This window comes from Varanus komodoensis, unplaced genomic scaffold, assembly GCF_004798865.1.
Source record: "Varanus komodoensis strain SLA01 unplaced genomic scaffold, ASM479886v1 scaffold28, whole genome shotgun sequence".
Classification (NCBI taxonomy): domain Eukaryota; kingdom Metazoa; phylum Chordata; class Lepidosauria; order Squamata; family Varanidae; genus Varanus; species Varanus komodoensis.
Genome location: NW_025335727.1, coordinates 11,253,383 through 11,266,334, shown reverse-complemented (window position 1 = coordinate 11,266,334; position 12,952 = coordinate 11,253,383). Strand labels below are relative to the sequence as shown.

General features: G+C 40.3%; 1 protein-coding gene across 1 annotated transcript in view; it reads right to left on the bottom strand.

Annotated features, from left to right (window-relative positions):
• Window positions 1–12,952, bottom strand: part of SI (sucrase-isomaltase) — a 219,470-nt gene that overhangs the window by 119,558 nt on the left and 86,960 nt on the right. The window contains exons 7-10 of the mRNA XM_044434407.1: window positions 12,312–12,424; window positions 8,570–8,695; window positions 4,052–4,183; window positions 3,059–3,178 (exon numbers count right to left, since the gene is read on the bottom strand). Of these exons, the coding sequence (XP_044290342.1) occupies window positions 3,059–3,178; window positions 4,052–4,183; window positions 8,570–8,695; window positions 12,312–12,424 (491 nt within the window). The remainder of the gene's footprint in view (window positions 1–3,058; window positions 3,179–4,051; window positions 4,184–8,569; window positions 8,696–12,311; window positions 12,425–12,952) is intronic.

The following is a 12,952-nucleotide window of genomic DNA, read 5'->3' as shown; positions in this document are numbered from 1 at the left end:
CATTTCCTAAAAGACAACTCCAGAGGTACTACAGATTACAATATTAATCAATTTCAGTGTAGTGCACATTCCCACTGAACTATCAAGGCAGAAAGCTCGTAGAATTCTGTATCAGTAATCACAGATTCGGTACAAGGCACTATTGAGGCATTATTATTTATTTACCATTGGAAAATGAAAGGGGAAAAAAGATTACACTTGGAACAAATGCTAGAATGAATGGGACTTTATACATGGTGGGGATATCTAAAAATGAAGTCCTTTGTAGGAAAAGAAAGCACAACCGGGGTAATGAAAAAATATAGGTTAATAGGCAATTAATCCTGTTAAGAAATAATCATTCATATACAAGGAATGTATTATCTAATTTTAGACATCCATTTGCATGATTTTTTCACATTTTCAAAGATTTGATTAGATGATGACCTCTATATTTACCTTCCATAATCAGGTAAAGAAATATAGTTCACTCACACTGCTGCATATGTAAGTAACTGATATCTCACTCAGAAGAAAGCATGTGGGAAATGTTTGTATCTAACTCTTCTTTTTGAAAATAAGAATCCAGGAAGGTTAGTACAAGAAGTATAAGGCAAAGCAAGATTCAGCTGATCTGTGGGAAGTACTTTGGTCAGACCACCACTCCTTTGGCCAACAGAGCAGCTGCTTTTGTCTTCTTTGGGGAGAGAAGAACCCCATAATGCAGCAACTAGTCTCAGGAGCCTGTGTCAAAGGCCTCCCTCCTTCTACGATAGTCTTTCTCACATCATGTGCCCTCCAGATGTGTTGTACACAACTGGCATATTTTCCAGTCAGTATGGCCAATGGTCCTGCCAGCTGGGGGGACCTGGCACTGCAGTCCAACATATCTGGAGAACAACAGTTTGGAAAGGTCTGATCAACTTCTCCCATTCCTACTGCTGTTGTTTTTGCAGTTCAAAATATTTCCTGGCTGCCCTTCAGTATTTCTCCCAAGACGATGCACATTAACAAAGGCATAAAACTGGTACAATATTTACTGATACAATTAAGGTGAACACCATACAAATGCAATGAAGCTGGAAAAGGATAATAAAAAGAGCAACACAAACGGCAGCAACTGCAGTCATATCAGGGGATGGCCAGAGTATGTGTTTTCAAGACCTTCTTAAAAGCCCCAAATGTGTGAGTATGGTTGATGTTTAATAGCAATTTATTTCAAAGGTATGGGGCCACTGTAAAGAAGGTCCTCTAGTGTATGGTCACCCATCTAAATGCTCTCACAGGTGGGTGAATGAGAAAGGCTTTCTTGCTGATTTTAAGGTAAAGGTGGGCTGATAGGAGTAATGGGGTTCTACAAGTAGTTTTATCCTAAGTCATTGAAAGCTTTGAAGCTCAATACCATCACTTTCAATTGGGCTCAAAAACACACCAGTGCAGGTCATGTAGTATAAATATTATATGACTGAATTGCCTTCCCCACTAACACTTGAGCAGCTTCATTTTGCAGCAGCTGAAGGCTATGAACCATCTTCAAAGGCAGCCCCTTCAAAGCAACAAGACACATTATACTAGACCAGCAGAGACATCTCTAGTGCATGGATAATTAAGGTAAGTTCCATCATCTTCAAATAGGGCTGAAGCTGGTAAAAAAATACCCAGCTGGACTTTCTAAGCCCAGAGTCTTGGAGGATGGCCTGACTATGCACTTAACCTTTTATGAAGAATGGACCCCATCTAAAACTGTTGTGAACCTCCATCCAGAATAGTTGGTTTTCCAATTCACATCATATATCTTCTTATCTGGATCAAGTTTCAGGTTGTTCACCCCTACCCAATGCAAAATAGTCTCCATATACTGATTTATGAACTCAATAGACTTCCTGGAATATATGGAAATGAGAGAGAGAGAGCTGAGTATCCTACTGATTAGGGATATGAAAAGACTCTGTCTTGTATGGAAAAGCCACTAGATCCCCTCATTTCAGTGGCCTGGATCCCAGTCTGCTTTGTGGATGCCTAGAGTCCAAATTCCAGTGAGCATGCCCAGGATTCATGGGGCACTCATCTGAAATTGAGCTCCATGCACTGCCCAAGGAGCACTGTTCTTCCGCACCTACTGCTGCTGCTAGCATGACAAGAGGGGAAAGTTGGCTGCCAGGAATGGCAGCTGTGGAAGATGGCTGGTTGTGTAACCAGGGGTTTCTGGTCACAGAAGTCCTCTTGTCTCAGGTAGCTTGGCAGGACTGGACCAAGCAAAAGAGGAAGTCCATGGATTCTGGAGGGATGAGTTCTGAAAGGGTTTATCCCAACCCTATTGATAACACATCAGCCGAACCTCCTGATAACTTCCTCCAATAGTTTCATGTAGGTGTTACAAAATATGAGAGACAGAACAGAAACTTGTCTCACTCTACAGGCTAATGGCCATGGGGTAAAACAAAACTCCTTTGTCACCACCTTCTGAGACCACTCTCCCAGGAAGGACCAGAACCAACCTGTGAGTCACAAGCCCAATCCAGACAAATGATCCAGAAGGATACCATGGTTGATGGTATCAAGTGCCACCAAGGGTTCTAGAAGAAGCAATAACTCTCTGCATTCATTCCTTGGCATAAGTCATTAACCAGGGTGACAAAGGCTGTTTCTGTCCCGTAATTAGATCTGAAATCCGGTTGAAATGGATGCAAATAATCAGTATCATCCAGCAATACCTGGAGTTGTACAGCCAACATTTGCTTCAGCACCTTACATAAGTATGGCAAAACCATTGGATCTAGGTGGCCTCATCAGTTGTGGGGACATCACCCCCACCATTCAAGGGAACATTTGCCAGCTTAGAGGTCCAGGTACCCATCTCAACTCTGGCACATTCACAAGGATCTAAGGAGCAGGCTGTCTTCTGCTAGCTTCAGAGGAGCCAACTGCCGCTTGCCCCTGTTCTTGAAGTAGAGCGGGCTAAGTGGGAGTTGGTTCCTGAGCAGTGTGCTTTTCCACGGTCTGTATTCTTTCTAATGGGGCTAACAGAAGAAAATTCCTTGGAAATTATGCCCCACATTAAAAATAAACAGCTACTTACCTCTCCAATAAGAGGCTTGACTCCATTGGATTCATTTATCCACACTTTCATTTGTTCACCATTTCTGTAGGCCTCATAAGGGGTATTATTTTGACGGGGATTCACAGATATAGCTGGATCCTAACAAATTAGGAATAGAAAAATTCACTGCTTGTGGAATATGCAGTTGACACATCAGCCTTGCCCCCAAACAACCAAAAATAAAAAAGGTAAAGAAAAATGATAGAAAAATGCTGCTCTTCCATGACATAGACCAAGACTGCTCAGCTTTAGGGCCTTGGAAGAGTTCAATGACGCAGAAACATTCCTGACAAGAACTTACTGCTGACCTGGGGGGTGGGAGTGGTTGCTAGTTAGTGGCCACCATTTTTATTTCAGGCAATCCCACTAGGAACAATGCAATACCATTCTGCCACACTAGCCTCATAGGAACTATTGGGGAAATCACAGTGTAAGCAGGGCAGCAAACAAGGACTGGAGGCATTTTGCATTACCCTTAGCAGATGAACTATCATACTTGGCAGCTTGGAAAGGACATGCCACAAACTTTGTGACATGCCTATTTCACGCGAGACCACCAGGTACAGTATTAGAAGGAATTAAACTGAGGTTGAGCATGCTCAAGCAATCTTTTCAATAGTATTTTCCTGTACACAAGATCTATGAAATTGTTCATCTTTGGAACAACGTCCCTGCTGCAGCCTATTTGGTGCCAAATTTGCTGTCTTTCCATCACCATGTCAAGGAGGCCTTTAAAAATCTCCTTGGTCATCCAGTGGCCTGAGAGGATTATCCTGGTAATTCTCCTGGCAGAGTTTTTTTCACTTTATTTTAATGTATGTTGAGCTATTTTACATTAATTTTAACACTTTAAACACTGTTGCTTTATGTTATTTGTATTGTATTGTTTTGTTTTATACCTCATTGTAAACATCTCTGAGAGTTTTGGCTATGGGATGGTACAGAAACAAAATAACAACAAATCAGACTCACCAATATTATGATATATTTTTGTCCATGGTTATGCAGGTCTTGAACAAACTGAGGGAGGCCTGCAAATTTTACTACATCATAAGTAAAATCTTTTTTATCTTCCATGTAGTCAATATCAGTGTACTGAACATCCTAAAAGAAAATTAACATAATTGTGAAGATTAAACATCACAGAGCTATTAAACTGGTTGCTCTCATATTACCTATTTACAACAGAATAATACTGTCCATTAGTAGCAGCAATATTTTATGAGCAGCTCCTACATGGAAAAGTGGTAAAATGGGCAAGGAAAAGTGGTAAGATGCCCATGCATATTTGGCAGAGCAAACTAGCTGTGGAGCTTGAAAAGTGATTGCATGCTTATCAAGGTAGGTTTCTACTTAGTAAATTCTTCACTCGGTGCACACTGGCTGTGTTCATAAATCAGGGAAAACAACCTTGTGCAGTTTCCATGGTGCATGGATTTTTACCAAAACCAAAATATGGTTCCCATGGCAACATAGTTTCCCCATGCCCTGTCCTCTCCTTTCACTCTCATCCTGCATTTTGTTTGCTCCCACAAGCAAAATCTTATTCCTTACACTAATGCTCCCTATGGACCTCAACAGCCTCATCCAGAGTGGTCCACTGAGGCTTGGGAATTGGTTCCTCCTCTTCCTCCTCCCAGGTGTGCTTCCTCTACACTGAGGAGCAGGTACTCTGGATCCAAAAGGACTGGACACTCTATGAAGGGGGCCAGGAACACCAGGATAGCCTTCAATGTGGATAAGTGCAAGGTCTTGCACTTGGGGCATAGGAATGGGTGTCATAAGTACAGGTTAGGGGACAAGTAGCTGGAGAACAGTACTTGTGAAAAAGATCTCTGGGTGCTGGCCAACTGCAGGCTAAACATGAGTCAGTAGTGTGATGTGGCAGTCAAGAGGGCAAAAGTCACCTTTGGATGCATAGCCAGAAGTATGGCTTCTAGATCAAAAGAGGTATTACTGCCATTCTATATGACTCTGGTGCACCTGCAGCTAGAATATTGTGTATTTGGAAAACCAAGTTCAGTTTTCCAATTTTTCATTCACTATCTTTCAGCCTAATCTACTATTATTGTTAGAATAAGATAAGAATCTTGTATGTTGCCTTGAACTCCTTAGAGGGAAGGTAGCATATACAGACATTGTGGCTTTTGCTGTTTTAAGTCAACTGTGCTGTAAAGTTACATCTACACTAATACTAAACCAGCTTATTCTCCACATCTACCCCTTATCTTAAATATGCAAACCAGTAACCTTATTTGGAGGAAACCCATTTGCTTGGGCTGGATAAAGTAATTCTTCTTCAAATGAGATTTAGCTCACTTACTTTCCCAGCCTAGCAAAGAGGGATTAGTAATTTTCTAGGTTCAGGATTAACATTTGATTGGTGAATAACATAGGCTGAGGAAGGGGTAAGCACAAGAGCAGCAGAGGTGTGGGGGAGATATTTATTTCTTTATGCATTACATTTTTATGCTGCCCAATAGTCAAAGGCTCCCTGTTATCAATTTACAATTGTCCAATTTACCCACAACCACCAATCTTTCTCTCCGTCATTAAGAACAACATAAAAACATAAGAAGAGACTTAGAAACATAGAAACAGAGCGAGTCAGATGGGGTCTCCTGGGCCATCTAGTCTGACTCCCGGCTCCAGCCTGCTCCGCTCATGACATGCCTACCATTTGCATGTCCAGCCTATCTTTGAACACCCTCACCGATGGGGCCTCAACGACCTCTCGTGGAAGTCCATTCCACACCCTTGGGGTCCTAACTGTCAGGAAGTGCTTCCTGGCATCTAAATAGAACCTTGGTTCCCTGAGCTTTGCTCCGTTGGAGCACGTCCTGCCTTCCTCTGCAGGGGAGAACAGGTCTCTACCCATCTCCATGTGACATCCCCTCACATACCTGCATGTCGCCAACATATTCCCTCTGAATCTCCTCTTCTCCAGGCTGAAGAGACCCAGTTCCCTCAGTCTCACCTTATACGGCATCCCCTGCAAAATGGACACCAGCCTTGTGGCCCTACGCTGCACTGACTCTAACAAGGCTATAGCCTTTCTGTAATGAGGGGCCCAAAACTGAGCACAATACTCCAGTTGTGGGTACAGCAGAGTCGTATAGAGTGGTAGTAATACCTCTCTCGATCAAGAAGCCATACTTCTGGCTATGCAATCAAGGGTGGCATTCACCCTCTTGACCACCTCATCACACTGCTGACTCATGTTTAGCCTGCAGTCAAACCCCATACATAAACCAATAGCTTTAAAACCCTATTGATTGCTGATATTAGCATTAACCATAGTCAATATCACATGCCATTACCAGTATATTTTACACTATTATTTGTGTTGAAAAAAAGAAAGAAAAGAGGAGTGAATAACACATAATTAAGTGGTTGCCATAAGTACTTCTGCTTGAAGTACACTTCAATATCTGGACTTGGCAACCCTACCATGAGAACAGATGTCATTTTCCTATAAATTGAGTTGTTCATATACAGTGTATGATTTCACTCAGTCACCTCCCCATCTCCTACCTAGAGTAGTAGATTCAGAAACTGATCAATGGCCTGGATGTATAGTTTCATGCATGTTAAGCACAATAAGAACCATTTACTCTCTGTGCATAATCCATTCCGACACTGTATGCAGTGACCTCCATTGCTATGGTATCCTGCTATGTGATATTTTACGTGATTTCCACAGTGTGTGTGTGACTGTATGTGTGTAGTGAATTGATGAAAAGTGGACTTCAAGAAGAAAAAAAGTCATCACAGCCTTCCTTGTTCATAGATATTCCACAGAAAATCCCGCCCATATCAAACAAATTTAATGCCCTTTCATTAATTGGTGCAACTGGCTCTTTGGCAAGGGCTGTATCTGAATTTGACAAAGGTTTGACAAACGTTAGCACTTGTTCTCATTTTAGTTCTTCTGCTTTCAGGGACAACATCTCTCTTACCGAACTCCCTCTAGGGATAACTCTTTTCAAAATGACAGCCTTGATTTTTACATCTGGATCTTCCATAATTTGCTTGTTTGGTTTCGTAAACTTTATTGGAATCTCATCAAAATTTCTCCCAGCCTCAATAATTCCCCTATTGGCATTCTATTCACTGGATAAATTTAGCATTATTTCCAGCTACTATAAGAAGAAATTCCACAGAACTCCAATGTATTTCCTTGCTGATCAGTCATTTATTAGTCAATGTAAATTCCATTTATTAGGTATAATGCTGCTGTGAGTATTGGCAACCTGATGCCCTCCAGATGTTTGGATCAATACAATATTCCTGCCTTTGGCTATACGGGATGGGAGTGATGTATCTAGTGGTGAATGAAAATTTGTTCCTGATCACAAATGATGTGAACATGTTCTGTTTACAACCCTTGAATACAAGCTTGAGCAGAATTATTGGGCGATATTCAGAATTTCTCAAACTTGTACTCACATTCAAAAATGCAGTTAACAAATGCAAATGTGTGCAAATCCCCCCAAACCCACGTGTTCGGGCTTTCGATCAGAGAAAAAATCATCTGCATTTTTCATTCCCCCCCCCCCAGTCAAAAACAAAAGCAAAACAAAGATACACATGTTTGGGAAAGCAAATGTGGTGAAAGGAGCTTCATAGGATTAAGAGAATTTCAATGAGCTTGAACGTTGCTAGTCAATACAGTCACATGGCCTTTGGCCACACTGGTGCATATCTGTAGTCTGGGTGGTAACAAGTGGTCCATAGATTCCCCTGAACATTTTGGGGGACATTGCTATGTTGCGGAAAAGTGGTTATGGGATGGTAAAAACAAGAAAAAGCACTGTTTTCAAGGATAATTTGGGGGTTTTCCCTTTAAAATGGAGGGGTCCCCAGCACACATTTTGGTACTTGGTGTCAGGGTGGATTTTAACTGTTAAAGCCCTAGAAGTTGTCCACCTATTTATTTATTTATTTATTTATTTATTTATTTATTTAGTTATTGCATTTATATACCACCCCAATAGCCCAGAGGGCTCTCTGGGTGGTTTACAAACATTAAAACCCCACCAATCCTAAACAAATAACTAAATTGGCTACACCACGACTGATCTAGTGGCATGGGAGTTGTTTCTCTAGCCTCTATGACTTAGCCCAGCCACATAGTTACATGATTCATATACATATTATAATGAAATAGCCTCTTGCCCAAAGTAGAGGTAAGTGTGAATGGAGTCTTAGCCCATGATAAAAGAGAAGTTGTTTATATGCTTGAACTTGTCAATCAGTGCTGACTCTCTTTACATACGACTTCATCTTCTTATTATCCTCCATAGAATTAAGTTCAGGGATTTGAAATCCAGCCAAACATAGGCCATATTATCAGGATTCCTTCACCAGTGCTGTCTTTTCTCCAATTGGTTCACACCAGGAGTGCATTCTAGCCACCCCACCCCCAAAAAGCACTTTCTACCATTGACCAATAACACATTCCCAGTTTACAAATCCCATTATACTTACAAAAGGTATTCCAGCTGCCCGGTTCCTTGCTACCACAGCTTTCAAATCATTAATATCAGAGTAGTTCCAGCGACATAACTGGAACCCAAGACTCCAATAAGGAGGCATCCATGGAAGTCCTATAAGCTAAAAGTTTGAAACATAAAAAACAAGTTAAAGTAACTATTGCTATGCAATATTGAGTGTTGTTGCTCCATGTGCTTGCTTGACGTAGTGCTAGTGTAAGAAACTTCTAGAGCAACACTAACAAATAATCTTAGCTGGCACAATGAATTTCTGGGGAAACCCATTGCACCAGCAGATGCTATTAGTCTTGCATTAGAGGTCATTTACATTAGTGTTACATCAATTGTGCAAACAGGATGACAGAATTGAATACTATGTTCAGTGGGAAATTGTCACAGGAAGACACTCCTTCCAGATTTGTCATACAATGATGTCCATAGATAAGCTGTCTACAAATACCTGTGATTCCTTCCTTTTGCTACTCTCTCCTACCCACAAACAAACAAACAGAATTGGCCTTTGAGTCAATTCTGCCAGTCTTATTAAAGGACCCAGCTCACATAGGCAGACTTCACTGAAGGATGATGGTATCTCATCCATTCTGGACGGAGGAGTTTAGACTTATGGTTTCTAGATCCACATTTCAGAGCAATTTTGGAGGGAGCTATGCGCTCCCCTTGTCATAATTTTAATTCTTAGAATTTCAAGTATCTATCCCAATAACTATGTTTGGGTGCAAAAGCTAGACAGTGAATAAAGCTGAAAGGAAGAAAATAAATATATAAAGAGATGATGCTCTTGAAACATGGTGCTGCAGGAGACAGCTTTGTGAATATCCTGGACTGACAGAAAGACAAACATGTGGATCCTAGATCAGATTAAACCAGAGCTTTCCCTAGAAGCAAACATAACAACACTGAAGTTGTCATACTTTGGATGCATCCTGAGAAGGCAAGACTCAGTGGAGAAGCCAATCGTGTTAGGCAAAGTCAAAGGCAGAAAATGAAAGAGAAGAGCAAATATGAGATGGAATCCATAAAGGAATCCACAACTTCCAGCTTGGAAGAACTGAACATGAACTGTCATGGACAGGACATTTTGCAGGGCTCTCATTCATAGGGTTGCCATAAGTGAGAGACGCCATAAGTCAGAGAACTTCAATTAGATCACCAAGAGAATTGAACTAGAGAATCAGTATACAGATGACATCTAGTTCTATCTCTTGTATCCATCATCCAGTTCTGAGGACACTGTGAAAGGTCTACGGAAGTTATGGTGACAGTTTTTGATTGGATGAGGATGAACAGATTGAAACTTCATCTGGGCAAGATTGAAGAACTATTGGTTGGGGGAGTAGTCTGCACCCCCCTTTTTTGGAGATTATGCAGCTTATTTTGACATCACACTCTCCCTGAAGCAGACATTTCTGAACTTGTGGTCTTGTTTCTTTTCAGTCTCTTCCTTTCTTTGATACAAGATTGTCATTTCATGGTCATACATGCTCCTAGATACTCAATTGGCAATGGCAGCTGTACCTTCCTTTTAGCAGTCTGTGCACCAGCAGTTCCCTTTTCTGAAGAAACTGGTCCTGGACTCAGTCATTCACATTCTAGTTGTTTCAAGACCAGGTTACTGTCAGGTTACACCCTTTCATTTCCCCATTATTTTAATGTTTAGTTTGTTTTAACTGGGGTTTTTATCTTGATTGCTGGATGCTGTTTTGCTACTTTATTGTTCTTTATTGTAAGCTGTCCCGAGACATCAAAATAGTGGACGAGTTATTAAAGTTTTAAATAAATAAATAAATATGCATCACAAGAGCCTGTCCTGGAAGACAGTCTATAAGCTTCAATTATTTCAGAATCCAACTGCCAGTATTTTGCCTGGAGTCAATATAATGGATTAAGTTACACATACAGTATTCCTAATCAGCATCAATGGTTGCTGATTTATTTCCAGGCTCAGTTCAAACTTTGGCTTGGACCTTACACCCAGGAACCAGAATATCTCAAGAATGCTGACCCCTCTCCCCTCTGCCTGCCTAAGAACTTCACTCCATCTCTGTGATCCTGTGATGGACTGGCACTTAAGAAGACCTTGCCAATTGGGATAGCCATAATCTGAAATAGGTAGGCTCTCTTTTCAATGAGAAGAAAGATTCAATTCAGCAGTCTTTTTGAGGACATTGTTTTGATTAAGGCTTATCCTGTAATGACTGCTTTTAACCTTGTTGTAAACTGCTAGGCACATTTAACATTATTATTTGTTGTTTCAAGGTTTGTAAGCCAGTTGATTATATTTTACATAAAAAGAGAGTCAGACGGCACAGCTTAACTTGGAGAGCATGACTTTTCCTATTTGAAAATTGGGTTCAAGTGCTGTTTTCTCTGAATGTGAGATACTGTTACACCCTTGGAGCACCTTTCCCAACCTTGGGTAGCATCCAATTCTGAACTAAAGCTAATGTAAATCATGTTGCACAATAGCATCTGCTGGTGTGACAGGTTTCCTCAGAAAACCCAGCATGCCAGGAGGTGCTATTGGCATTTTGCTATGAGTGCACAATGTGAGTGCAGCATCAATTACATTAATGGTTATGTATCACTGGAAAATGTGCATTAGCTCTCCAGATGTTAATCATACTCAGCAAGCATGGCCATGGCTAATGGATAATGGAAGTTATAGTGGAGCAACAACTAGGAACCCAATCATGGGAAAGGGCTTAGAGAATGATATTTCATTTTCAAGTATAAACAAAGTCAGGGGAAATAAATCAAGGGAAAAGACAAGGAGTATATAAAATTCAAAGAGCATAAGATAAGTTAATGAGTAAATCATTTACTGCGTCTTCACATCTTCAGTTCATTGCTTCCTTTCATCCCTATGGAAAACTATGGAAGGCATTTCACACAGATGGGTATGTTCCTTGCAAAGAGTTCGGTCAAAAGAAATGGAGTGCATGAAAATAATAATTAACATGCTGTTCGATTAAAAGTAGCATTACTCCTACAAGAGATGTTCACAGTAGTGTTCAAAGTGTGCCATCGCTAATGGCCTTATGAATCTGTCAGGAGTAGTGATGCCATGGAATTTTGTAATTAGTCAGTTCACTGGTTAAATTTCTACTTTCATAATGCTCAGATTTTTTGCAAGATTGAATTGCTTACTCATGAAAATGTTTATCAACTTCAGAATAGTGTGCAAGCTTTGGAGCATGTGCAAACTGCTTTTCAGCTATAGCATGTTCATGTATGCACTGTGTTGTTTTAACCTTTTCTTTCAGGAAGAAATGTAATAATATTATTTTCATCCTTTAGGGAAAGATTGGCATTTAAGCTTTTCCCATGAACTCATCATGTTCAGTGAAAAAGAGATTGTATGCACTTCTATATTCTGACCTATATACTGCATAAACATTATATAAAATACTGAAAAAACATTATATAAAAAGGCTTCATGGAAACAACCAGTTAAGGAGGGATACATAAGATGGTCACATATGATGTCATGATGCATTGCATGATTCCAAACTACAACTCCCAAGATGCAGTTTGACACCGTGCCTGACAAAAACTCATATATACAAAATGAGATGCCAAAGCAAAAGAGCAGCCTGATCCAAGCTAATCCAGATAAATTGGTACTTTCCAAGGTTATAATGAATTCATTTGAGGAAATTTTATCATTACTGTAGTATAGAAAACCAATAGAAATAAGATATGTAATTGAAACATACAGACAGATATTCTTGGACAACTTGTTCTGGAGTATTCCCCAAGAAGATGTAGAAATCTAGAATTCCACCAATTGTCCTGTATGTAACAGCTGGGGCAGGTTGGAGAGCAAAGTCTGCAAGGACAAACATCTTAAGTTAACTTTTAAGTTACACCTAGCACAGATACTTTTGCCACAATTATGTCAATTGACATAATGGAGAAAAGAGAATACCCCTGTGAGCAATTTCTGATGTGTGGCTGCCTTGTTGTGGAATTATAATATCTAAGCTTGTTGTGTACAGGAATTATTTCAACACCAGCTTGTGCCCCTGTAGATGTTTGAGTTCATAGTTGGTAGGAAATGATTCATGAGTATAATCTTTTCACATCTTACATTTTCATTATATAGTGTGATGCTGTATTGATTCCACTAGAAAATTGTTTTGATCTAAAGGACAGGAACTCAATGCATGAGCTGCAAAGTTTAGATCATCTTTATTAAGATTACCTATCCATGGCTGAAAATTATTGCTCAGTTTATACTAATTGGAATTCTACGTGTGACATTTGGCCCATCACGGACCACACGACTCCACAAATTTTAGAGTGGATTTGCTTGTCTCTCTCTGAAGATTGGTTTTGCCATTGCTCTGTGTTATGA